Source organism: Sorex fumeus, unplaced genomic scaffold (assembly GCF_029834395.1).
Source record: "Sorex fumeus unplaced genomic scaffold, SorFum_2.1 ptg000050l, whole genome shotgun sequence".
NCBI classification, from domain to species: Eukaryota; Metazoa; Chordata; class Mammalia; order Eulipotyphla; family Soricidae; genus Sorex; species Sorex fumeus.
The window spans coordinates 15,412,057-15,425,171 of record NW_026606107.1 but is presented as its reverse complement, the minus strand read 5'-3'; the positions used below and the strand labels follow the sequence as shown (position 1 = coordinate 15,425,171).

At 38.9% G+C, this 13,115-nt stretch overlaps 1 protein-coding gene across 1 annotated transcript in view; it reads left to right on the top strand.

Moving 5' to 3' along the window:
* Window positions 1-898, top strand: part of CYLC1 (cylicin 1) — a 32,436-nt gene extending 31,538 nt beyond the window's left edge. Inside the window, exon 6 of the mRNA XM_056124137.1 lies at window positions 766-898. Coding sequence (XP_055980112.1) covers window positions 766-898 — 133 coding nt within the window. The remainder of the gene's footprint in view (window positions 1-765) is intronic.
* Window positions 899-13,115: the final 12,217 nt, after the last annotated feature.

Below are 13,115 nucleotides of genomic sequence, written 5' to 3'. Positions count from 1 at the left end.
AGATTTTTATAGAACGAAAATGTACAAGTTTCCATTCAAGAAACACCTATGTAGCTAATAGCAGAATCAATATATGGAATTGCATCATATGATGGAGAATGAGTATACTAATGAAAAATGATTGAAATTTTGTCTAAAATAGAAATTTTACAATTAAACTAAGTGTACAAAATTAACTGATTGTTAAATGTATATCATTTAGTATAAAATGTAGAACAGTATATATTATTTTAAAAGTAATTATAGGACCTAGATAATTAGAGGAAATTTATATGTTAAGAGAAAGCTAGTAATAAAATAATACAAAGCTGCATGTTTTCTTAAATGGGTATTAAAATATAAATGTGAGAACGTTTGTATTGGTGGTGTAATTTGAAATGATGAAATAATTTTCAATACTTTTTTATATTACACTAAAAGTTTAATCAATTTAAATAGTTATTAGGACTTTTAACCATAATGTGACATCATTTATATTTTGTTCCTATAATTATGGTGGTTGAACTAGGATTCAATACTTCTTGTCTTTCAAAGGATATTAGGGTCACCCCGGAAAATCATTGAACCTGCACTCTCCTAATGCCATCTCATATTTGGACTTGGTAGGTCTGGGATAGACTATAAGAATATTCATTTTAAATATATATAGTGAAAGTTATATTTCTCTTACCTTCTTTCTAGCACATTATTGTTTGTGGTGTGGTCCTTAAGAAACTATAAAATATCCAAAATTAATACATTTTTGCTTTTTATTTTATCCTTCAGCCTGAAGCAAAATGGATTCATAAGCTGCTTTAAGGAGCAAGCAACCAACGAGCACTTGGTTTCACAGAACAGCCTTACCACTGTAACCACTGGCTACTCTCAAATGAGCATTTCTGTTTCTGTGGAACTGTAATAAAACACGTAATACATGAAAACAAGTAACTGACATTTTGTACAAATATTTTTATGGATATAATTTTATTTATTAAGTACTTAGACTAATAAAATAAAAATATTGTAGCGTTTTATCATCTGTTCTGAAGTTTTAATTTAGAAGCTACTTCTGAATTTAGGTTGAAACATAGCAGTTTTTCTTTGGATGATGCTCATATTTTGTTAAATATATTTTATTTAGCATCAAAAAAAATAAACATGCACACATTGATTTTAATGAGACAAACATGAAAGATAAATTTAAATGAAGTAGAACTTGAAGTAATAAATTAATACATCAATTGAAAAGTAGAAAACGTTATATCTTTAAAATAGATTAACTATATTTACAACAGAGAAACTATGTGTAGATTGTGTAGATAGTATTTTCTACCTCACATATACATATACAGGGAGGTCTTTATGCAGTTGTTTGCCTTTAGACCTTTTCCCACTTTAGTATATTATTTAGTGACACAATTTATGTGTCCTGGAAAAAGTGAAATCTTCACTTTATCAATTAATTATGGTAATAGTGGTTTCTATAAATGTGATATTTGTCATCTATTACATACATATATAAGGTACTTACAAATTACTGTAGCACTTTACGAGTTTATAAAACCATAAAAAATTTATTTTGTTGTGACTAGGGTACTTAAACCTGATTCTCATTTGATCTCTGGCACAGTATTGCCCTGTGAGCATTGCAGCGTGTAATCCTAAAATTTCCTGCCTAGGGTTGGCCCTTGCTGTCCTCAGTACCATACCAGCACAACATCCTTGAACCTTAGCATGTGGCCATCCAAATGATTACCCAGGAACCAAGTGAAGTGTTTGCCAGGCTTCCTAAACACTGCTTAGAAGGGTCTTACACTCAAAAAATGCGTAAAAGATATGTGTGTTTTGTGAAAATACAAATTTGATATTATATGCCACAATTATTATGTTGAAAAAACATTGAAGCACATCAAATCTACAATTGCTTTCTCTTATCCTGTAGGAGAATCCTCCTGCATGGGATTAATTTACAACAATGAGATACTCAGAGTATTCATATCTCACGTGAGCGAGGAGAGTGGACGTCTGCGTTTATTCATCTTATGCCAAATTAATAGAACCAAAAATTGCCATACCATTAAGTATGTAATTGGTTTAATAGATAATATTTCACTGGCCATGGAAAGTCATGTAAATAAAGAAGAATAAATATGTAGTAAGATAAAAATATATAAAATATTATTTTAAGTAAGTGCATACAATATTTGCATACATGAGTTTCATAACAGATGTGTACCAGTGTCTGTATAAAGTAACCTAGGATAACAAAACTATATAAATATAATTACATATTAGTGAGAGGTTGGATTGGGAGAAATTAATAGATTAGGATCAGGGAAGAAATTGAACTAGTATTCTCCCCAAACAATTGGCAAATAAAAGCTAAATTTTCACCCTCTACCTTAAGTTATGTTCTAACTATCTCTCCTGGATCATTTGAGAGTCTTCATAAATCATCAAAGACATAATGAGACTTAAGAAATGAGAGAAATATTGGTAAAGTTTAAAAGAGAAAGGAAATGGAATAGTTGGAGAGAACCTTCAGACTATGATGAAATTCTGACTGCAGTGGAAACAGAAATTAAAGAAATGAAAGCTGGTAACAAAAGGCTAAAAATATATTGCAGTTTATAGAAAGTCTCAATCAAAACAATGAAAAGACCGCAGCAAAAACTGGCTTTTAAAACCACAACACCCGAAAGGAAAGAGAGCAAAAGGGAATGCCCTGCCACAAAGGCGGGACTGGTGGGGTGGGGAGGGCTACTGGGATCGTTGGTGGTGGAGAATGGGCACTGGTGGAGGGATTGGTACTCGATCATTGTATAACTGAAACCCAAGCAGAAAAATTTTAAGTCTACAACTGTACCTCATGGTGTTTCACTAATAAAAACAAAATTAGCTTTTAGAAAAATCTATGTTGCTAAGAAATATCCTAACTTTAGTACCCTAATGGTGCTCAACCATTTCCTAGAAGTGAAAATATTACTCTAGGTCAAGTACTTTAGAAATACTTGGAAGTTCTTATGTGACTTAACTTCGAGTACTTAACTTCGAGTATATTATAGAATATATTATAGAATATATTATAGAATAGCAATGTTCCATGACTTTCACTACCTATATCCAATTCTTTGCTCATGTTCTCTTACCCAAAGTTTAAAGATTTTTTTCCGGGGGGGATGTTTAATAAAGGCCATAATGGAAAAACATTGCAGTTGACCAGAGGGCCAAAATTGTATGGCCTCCTACATTGTCCATTCTAAATAACCCTCATTCTCAGATACTGCTTCTATAAGTCATGATGCCTTTCCGGCATTTATGATCCCAGTATTAGTTCCTGAAATGTCTGGTCTTTGAATAATGTTGCCGTTGACAAACTCCATTCACTTTAAAGAACAAAGAAATGTTCATGTGGATTGTGTTGCACTGTGTATATTTCTTCTTACATTGTGGGAAACAACTCTACCTTCTCTTGGTTATCAAGCTAAATTATTTAGTCCAAACTCTGTGACTCAAAAATCAATCTCATAAGAGAGCCATAAGCTACAGATATGTCTTCAGTCCCATGCCAGGCTGAGTCTCATCTGGGGCAACCCAGAGTGGGGCTCTAGCACTGCCATGCTAATAGTCAATCTCTACAGGCTCGGATGAGCCTTACCCATGAGGAAATCTGCTGAAAAACACAGGTACGTGGATTTTGTGACCAAACTCTCCAGGCTCAGAGTCGGGGATGGGAGAACTCCCCACATCTCCCTGTTTTTCCTGGAGATTCACAGTAATACACATGTACTACCTCTGGTGTTATATAATCTCATTAACAGCCATGATCCAGAGACTCACAAATAAAAACCAGAAGAGAGTCACAAACTGCAGAGATTACTCTGGACCCCAAAGTCACCATTAAGTTAAAAAATTAACCCCAGTTTTATCACCCTATTTATAATTTTAGAATTCCTTAGGCTCGGGTTGGCATTATTGGCCAAACTCTCATACACTACGCTACTGATGTACCAAGAGTAGCACACCACACTTGATGGGGTGTAAGTAGAAGGCAACCGATCTTGATAATATTTTTCCACAGATGCTCAACCTCTAACAACATGATAGTAATCTCTTGTACAAGAGTATAATGATGCCAGTGTGAGATACAAAACTCTTACACACTTTCCTCTAAGGAAAAATTTTTAGGTAATTTTTAGCGGATAATTCATCGCTGTATCACTGTCACTGTTGTTCATTGATTTCCTGAAGCAGTCACCAGAAATGTCTCCATTCGTCTAAGCCCTGAGATTTTAGCAAGTGCCACATTAGAGGCTCTTTCAGGGTCAGGGGAATGAGACAATCATTGTTACTGGGTTTTGGCATATCGAATATGCCACGGGGAGCTTCCCAGACTCTGCCGTTCAGGCAGGATACTCTCGGTACCCTTTCAGGTTCTCTGAGAATGAGAACTAGACAGTAGCTCCCACATGTTTCCAGGAGCTTGGTTTTATAGTCTCTGGGTCTTGATGTGATTACATGGTGCCAGGGATAGTTGGTGGGTGTAAAGCCTAGCTACTGGAAGATGGCAGGTCTGGGTGGAGGACCCCCAGTCCCGGTCCAAGCAGCTTGGAGATATCAGCCCTGGGTTCTGCACACCTGGGTTCCTCTGCCAGTTCGTTCATGCGTGAGGCTCGCCCAAGTGTGTGGAGAGTGGTCTTAAGAATGGCTGTGGCTGGGTTCTGGAGGTCTTCAGCTGCAGGGAGGGAAACTCAGCCCACTCCCATCCATGGGACCCCAGTGAAGAGGATAATTCATATCAAGGAATAAAAATCAAGGGTTGTGAGAATATTCAAAATAATGGTGGTGGGCAGATGTAATGATGGTGCGATTGATATTAGAATATTGAATGTAATAACTTTATTGTGAACAACTATAAAAATAAAATTTAAAAAATTGTCACTGTCACTGTCCTCCCATTGTTCATCGATTTGCTCGAGCGGACCCAGTAACATTGTGAGACTTGTTACTGTGTTTGGCATATCAAATATATCACGGGTAGCTTGCCAGGATTTGCTGTGCTGGTGAGATACTCTCGGTAGCTTGCCAGGCTCCCTCAGAGGGGCGGAAGAATCAAACTCAGGTCGGCTATGTTTGCTGCTTGCAAGGCAAATGCCCTACCCATTGTGCTATCACTCCAGCCTTTAAAAAATTGAAATAACGGGGTATGGTGCCGCCAGCTGGTCAATCTGTACCTGTGAGGCGAGTGCATCAGCAGCCTGATGGCACCTTCAGACTTCCAATAACCCCATATTGCTGTTGTGCCTTTGGCCAGACCCCAAAATCTTGGTGCAAAATTTACCAAGAAAGTAAATGGCTAAAAGGTATGTGGAAGACACACCCACAAACCACCTCAGGCTCAGCTATATAATTGGAGTCATGGCCTCTTTGGTTCCTGATCAAACTGCTTAACGGCCATGATCCCAGAGACTCAGAAACAAATCTCGAAATCCAATGGCTTTTGGCAGAAATGCGTCCAGTCCCTGCAGTAGATTACCGGTGCGGGGCCACCCCAGGTGGGAATAGGTTTCATGCCTTGGCCTGTTCCCCTTGGTGGCCCAGAGGCCGCCATCCTCCAGAGGCCACTGGACAATCAGGTTTGGGCCCGCAGTGTTGAGACACATGGGGCCTCACGGAATGGGGGTAGAGCTGGCCCTTACCTCCCCATACCAACAAGAACCCAAGTCACCCACAAACTGCCTCTCTGGTTCCTGATCAAGCTGCTTAACAGCCATGATCCCAAAGACTAGGAAACAAATCTCAAAGCCCAGTGACTTTTGGCAGAAATGCGCCCGGATCCCACAGTAAGTTACCGTCGCTGGGCCACCCCAGGGGGGAAAGGGTGCTGTCCCTCCGCCTGCTCCCCCTTGGCGGCTCAGTGGCCGCCATCCTCCAGAGGCCATTGGACAGTCAGGTTTGAGCCCTCAGTGAGGAGATATGTGGGGCCTCACGGGATGGGGGTGGAGCCAGCCCTTTCCTCCCCGTCCCAATGAGACCTGAGTCTCCACCCATGAATGGCCTTTCTGGATCCTGATCAAGCTGCTTAAGAGTCATGATCCCAGAGACTCAGGAACAAATCTTGGAACCCAGTTGGTTTTGGCAGAAATCTCTACAGATTTAATTGTTAAAATTTCAAATAAACAGCTCTAGGTTTTATTGGAAAAGAACTGGCGGTTATTTTATAATATGAACTTCTGTAGCATTGCAGGGACATAGACATTTCTTCAATTGTTTTAAAAATCAAATATTGGCTAAAATATAGTACTGTGTAAAAGAATAATAACTTTTTGGGTAAGAAAATTCTTATTTTTCGGGTTAAGTATCATCTAACCACAATTTTGAAATCAAGAAAGCCACTTTTATATGTATCTCCATTGTTCCTTCAGAGTTAAGAGTCTTGTATTAACTACCCAATCTTTATGATCATTTCAATAATCACAAATTCCTTGCTTTTGTATTTAAGATTACCACCTGGTCTCTGGTATATTAGATTCTCAACATTCCCATGGATATTATCAGGTACACGGTAGCACTGTAGCACTGTCCTCCCGTTGTTCATCGATTTGCTCGAGGGGGCCCAGTAACATCTCCATTTTGAGACTTGTTGTTACTGTGTTTGGCATATAGAATACGTCCCGGGTAGCTTGCCAGGCTTTGCCGGGTGGGCAAGATACTCTCAGTAGCTTGCCAGGCTCTCCAAGAGGGGCGGTGGAATCCAACCTGGGCTTACCAGGTTGGTTGCATGCAAGGCAAACACACTACCTGCTGTGCAGTCGCTCCAGCCCTTGTCACATTTGTCACTATCAGGTACACATTTGTGTCAAACCCTGATATCACCTCTGACAGAGAAATAGTCAATACTGAAATATTTTATCATTATTAGTGCCTTTCTCATGAGTACATTACTGATATCCCTGGAATGTGTGATATTACTTGATTCCTCCCAAAGAATAATGAGCTCTGTGTTATCTTCTATTCTCATATAATGTAAATATTTTGGTATGGGCCAGAGGTAGTGCAGTAAGTATGGTGCTTGCCTTGAGCACAACTGGCTTGGGTTTGGTTCCTAGAACCCTATATGGAACCCTGAGCACCGAAAAGAGTGATCTTTAAAAGCACAGCAGGAGTAAGGCCTGAGTTCTGCCAGGTGTGACCCCAAAACAAACAAAAAAATCCTAGTGCATAACATATCTAGGTAAATTTTTCCAGTTTTAATAAGACAATGAAAGTATCGCATACATTTTATATGTGCATTAAATTCGATATACATAACCATTGCACAATGATTACCACAAGTTAATTAGAACACTAATCATCTCATTTTTGTGAAAAATTTATATTCTCAACAAATTTTAAGATATCATTTAATATTATTAACTACAGTCACCATCTTATACATTAGGCCAAACAAAAAACAAACAAACAAACAAACACTGTCCTCCCGTTGTTCATCGATTTGCTCGAGGGGGCCCAGTAACATCTCCATTTTGAGACTTGTTATTACTGTGTTTGGCATATTGAATGCGCCATGGGTAGCTTGCCAGGCTTTGCCGGGTGGGCAAGATACTCTCAGTAGCTTGCCAGGCTCTCCAAGAGGGGCGGTGGAATCCAACCTGGGCTTACCAGGTTGGTTGCATGCAAGGCAAACACACTACCTGCTGTGCAGTCGCTCCAGCCCTTGTCACATTTGTCACTATCAGGTACACATTTGTGTCAAACCCTGATATCACCTCTGACAGAGAAATAGTCAATACTGAAATATTTTATCATTATTAGTGCCTTTCTCATGAGTACATTACTGATATCCCTGGAATGTGTGATATTACTTGATTCCTCCCAAAGAATAATGAGCTCTGTGTTATCTTCTATTCTCATATAATGTAAATATTTTGGTATGGGCCAGAGGTAGTGCAGTAAGTATGGTGCTTGCCTTGAGCACAACTGGCTTGGGTTTGGTTCCTAGAACCCTATATGGAACCCTGAGCACCGAAAAGAGTGATCTTTAAAAGCACAGCAGGAGTAAGGCCTGAGTTCTGCCAGGTGTGACCCCAAAACAAACAAAAAAATCCTAGTGCATAACATATCTAGGTAAATTTTTCCAGTTTTAATAAGACAATGAAAGTATCGCATACATTTTATATGTGCATTAAATTCGATATACATAACCATTGCACAATGATTACCACAAGTTAATTAGAACACTAATCATCTCATTTTTGTGAAAAATTTATATTCTCAACAAATTTTAAGATATCATTTAATATTATTAACTACAGTCACCATCTTATACATTAGGCCAAACAAAAAACAAACAAACAAACAAACACTGTCCTCCCGTTGTTCATCGATTTGCTCGAGGGGGCCCAGTAACATCTCCATTTTGAGACTTGTTATTACTGTGTTTGGCATATTGAATGCGCCATGGGTAGCTTGCCAGGCTTTGCCGCGTGGGTAAGATACTCTCGGTAGCTTGCCGGGTTCTCCGAGAGGGGTGGAGGAATCAAACCTGGCTCAGCCGGGCTGGCTGCGTGAAAGGCAAATGCCCTACCTCTGTATTATTGCTTCATCCTATAACTGAAGTTTATAGAGTTTTACCACTGTATCACTATTCCTCTATATAATAGCCATTGGTAACTACTAATTCATTTTTTATATTTGTGAGTTTGGCAATTTTGAGGGATGAGCATATAATCAAGCAATCTTTGCCTTTCTTTTACTTTTAGTCCTTAAATATTTTGGACACTTAGTCCTAAATATAAGGTTCTCGGTTTCATTCAATTTGTACCCAAATTGTCGAATACCCCTCCGATTAAGACTGAATAATAATTCCATGTTTCTATTTTCATATCACATTTCCTTAATGCATTGGCCAACTGACAAAATTTTTTCAGCTCTTTGCTATTGCAAATAATGTAACAATGAAAAAAAAAGTACACGTAACTTTATGCCACAGATAATTGAGATAATCCTGTGTCCTTTCTCTGGCTTACTTTATTTAATATATCTTCCAACCCCATCCAGTTTTGAGAAAATTGCATGATTCCATTGTTCCTGCAGATGCTAACAAACTAAGTACTGCAATAAATAGTGTTGTGCATATTTCCTTTTGAATGAATGGTTTTGTAGGTTTCATAACCTGGGGTAAATACCCAAAAGCAGAATTGCTGGGTCATGTGGCAGTTCAGTTCTAAATTTACTGAGAACTCTTCATACTGTTTTTCACAGGGGTTGAAGCAGACAACATATCCACCAGCAGTGGATGAGAGTTGATCTCATTTATTTGTGAGAAAAATTGGACAAAGGAATGTGATGCTTTAAAAGGGGGTGCCTAGATAACCCCTTGATCAGATAGGTAAGAATGCAGACAAAGAAGGGAAAGAACACTAATGCAGCAAGGAAGAAAATGAGAAAGGAAGCAATGAAGAATAATATCAGTGGCCTCAGATAAACGGATAATGTCGGGGAGTGGTACAGCTCATGCAAACCATAGATTAAAAACTGAAAATACAAGATACAAACTACAACCACCCAACTTCATAATATGTGCCTGTCAAGGTGGTAGGCTAGGCAGAGAGGAGGTACCATGGGAACAGTGGTGGAGGGAAGTTTACTTACTGCTAGTAGGATTGATGCTAGAATGTCATGTGCCTAAAACACAACTGTCAATGACTTTCTGAATAATGGGTTGTTTGAATAAAAGATTAAATTAAAAGAAAATTTCCCAATTCACATACTTTTGTATTTACACACTCTACCTTACTCTAAATGTGGAGCTCCTTTCCCTTCTTTATAGTGCACACCATTGTAAATGTCACCTGTATCCCAACTTGAGTAAGTTTATTTTTCTTTTTTCTTTTTTTAAAATTTTTATTAGTGAAACACCATGAGGTACAGTTGTAGACTTACAAATTTTTGTGCTTGGGTTTCAGTTATACAATGATCCAGTACCCATTCCCTCCACCAGTGCCCATTCTCCATCATTTACTTTTTTTTTAAATTTTGGTTAGTGAAACACCATGAGTTACAGTTGTAGATTTACAAATTTTTGTACTTGGGTTTCAATTGTATAATGGTCAAACACTCATCCCTCCACCAGTGCCCATTTTCCACCACCACAGGTTCCAGTATCCCTCCCACCCCCCCATCCCCCCATCCCACCCTGCCTCTGTGTCAGGGTATTCCCGTTTGTTCTCTCTCTCCTTTTGGGTGTTGTGGCTTGCAAAAGAGGCATTGAGTGGTAATCATGTTTTCTCTATAGTCTACTTTCAGCTCTTTTTCTTTTTTCAATGGGTTTATCTCATTTCTCTCTTATGTTTCTTAAATTAAAAGGTAGCTCACTTTAGAAAAAAGATACATATTATTTTTACATAAGTATGAGTCATAACACCATAAGACTTGATCACTTGATCCCCCATTATTCATCGATTTACTCAAGCGGGTGCCAGTAACGTCTCCATTCATCCCATTTGCATGCTAGCATAGCCCAATGGCATCTGTTCGTTCTAGGAACATGCAGAGCCTCAAACCGATCATTCAGGGTCTTGACGAAGAAGTCTGACCATCTTGTAGGTGGGCGTCCACGTGATCTTTTGACCTCACGTGGAATCCAGTCAGTAATGGCTCTAGTCCAGCAGTTGTCTGTAAACCTCATTACGTGTCCAGACCATCTGATTTTTGATGCCTTGGCAAATGAGATAGCGTTTCTGATTTTTGAGCGTTGACGGAGATCAGAACTCCGGATTCTATCTCTCATTTGAGTGAATCGTGATATTCCAAGCAAAGCTCTTTCGATTCCTCTTTGAGAGACCCGAATAGCGTTCTCATCCTGTTTTCGTAGCGCCCAGGTCTCTGAGGCATATGTTAATGCAGGAAGAACAGTGGAATCGAAGAGGTGTGCTCATAGCTGGAGGTTCTTTGTCCTCTTAGTTATTTCTTCAACACTCTTGAAGGCATTCCAAGCCGCTCTCTTCCTCCTGCGCAACTCAGGTGCCAGGTCATTCATCATGTTGATTTCTCGACCTAGGTATATATAACGGTTGCATTCAGAGATGGTGGTTCCATTGAGAGCGAATGGAGCGTCAGGAACAAGGTTGTTTCTCATAAACATTGTCTTGTAAGATTCAGCTGTAGTCTGACCTTTCCACACTCACTGTCGAAGTCGGTCAGCATTTGTGCCATTTGGCTGATGTTTGGTGTTATTAGAACGATGTCATCAGCAAAGCGGAGGTGGTGTAGTTGCCGACCATCTATCTTCACTCCCATTCTTTCCCATTCCAGTCATTGCATGATGTTCTCGAGGGTGGCACTGAAGAGTTTTGTAGAAATGGTATCACCCTGCCGAACCCCTCTCTTGAGATGGATGATTACTTCTTTTAGAATGGTGAGATCCTGGTAGTGAATCCGTAATAGAGCTCATGAAGGATCCTGATGTATTGAGTTTGTACGCCCTGATTGGCTAAGGCTTCTATGACCGTTTCCATTTCAACAAAATCAAAGGCCTTCTTTAAATCAATGAATGTTAGACAGAGCGGCATCTTGAACTACTGAGAAACCTCAATGAGCTTAGTAATTATGTGGATATGGTCGATGGTACTGAACACCAAAAGACAGAATTCTAAATACCATGGACAATATTGAATTTTTTTCTCAAAAATTTTGAAATTCTTTTTCTTAAGTTTAAGAAGTATGCACTGTCTTAACTGTAGCACTGTCCTCCCATTGTTCATTGATTTGCTCGAATTGGCACCAGTAACGCCTCCACTGTGAGACTTGTTACTGTTTTTCGTATATCGAATACAGCACAGGGAGCTTTCCAGGCTCTGCCATGCAGACATGATACTCTCGGTAGCTTGTTGGGTCCTAAGAGAGGGATGGAGGAATCAAACATGGGTCGGCCATGTGCAAGGCAAACACCCTATCTGCTGTGCTATTGCTCCAGCCCACTAGGACAAGGTATGATTTTTTAAAAAAATAAATAGAGGGAATTGGGACAAGGCAAATGTCGTTCTTGACTTCAGAAGCAGAGAATTTTCTATATTAATATTTCCAAAATTTTATTCTATGAAAGCACCGTGCTTTACAAAGTTATTCATAGTTGGGTTTTAGACATATAATATTCAATCACCAATCCAGACACCAGTTTTATCTTTCCTCTAACAGTGTTCACAGCTCCCACTCTCTCAAACTGCCATCTAGATGAGCACCTTTTTAAGTTTTGTTATGAAAGTCTGGGTCTTATGATTTCAATGTTGTTGAGTGTGTGGGACGTATATTTTGCTGTATCACTTTTTAGGACCACCAATGTGCATTGGCCCTTGCCCCATGTTGGTTCTCATCTGTCTCTTCTCCCCCTCCACTTATTGTCTTTCCTTCTCCTCCCTATACTTTGGGATCAAGAGTTACGTAAGTATTCACCCTTTGAAACATTGCATTTGTTTACATATTTACTCTAAATACTACATATTTGTGGCATCATCCTGTGTTTATCTTTCTTCTGGCTTACTTCAGTTAACATGGTGTCTTCAAATTCTGTCCATTTTACAACAAATTGCATAGTTTTTTCATTCTTTACTGATGTGTAGTATGCCATTGAGTATATAATCATATGTTCAATCACTGATCTGTTCTTGGACATCAAGGTTGATTTCAAATATTAGCAATAGTACTGAGTGCTGCAATAAATAATGTTGTGTATGCATCCTTTTGAATCAGTGTTTTTCTGTCTTTGGGTAAATAACTGAAAGGTCATGTGGCAGCTCAATTATAAGTTTGTTAAGAACCATCCATACTGTTTTCCATAGGGTATGAACCAGACAATGTTACAATAGTAGTGGATGGCGTTTCGTTTTTCACCACATCCCCACCAACAGAGAGTGTTCCCATTATTTTTGTTATGTGCCACTTTTACTGGTGTGAGATGGTATCTCATTTTCTGAATTTAGATTTCCCAAATAATAAGTGATGACGAGCATTTTTTGTTCATGTGCCTGTTGGCTATCTGTCAGGATTCCTCTGAGAAGTCCCTGTTCATTTTCTTTTCACATTTTTATAGGATTTTGGATTTTTTTGTTTATCTTTGTGAGTACTTCATATATCCT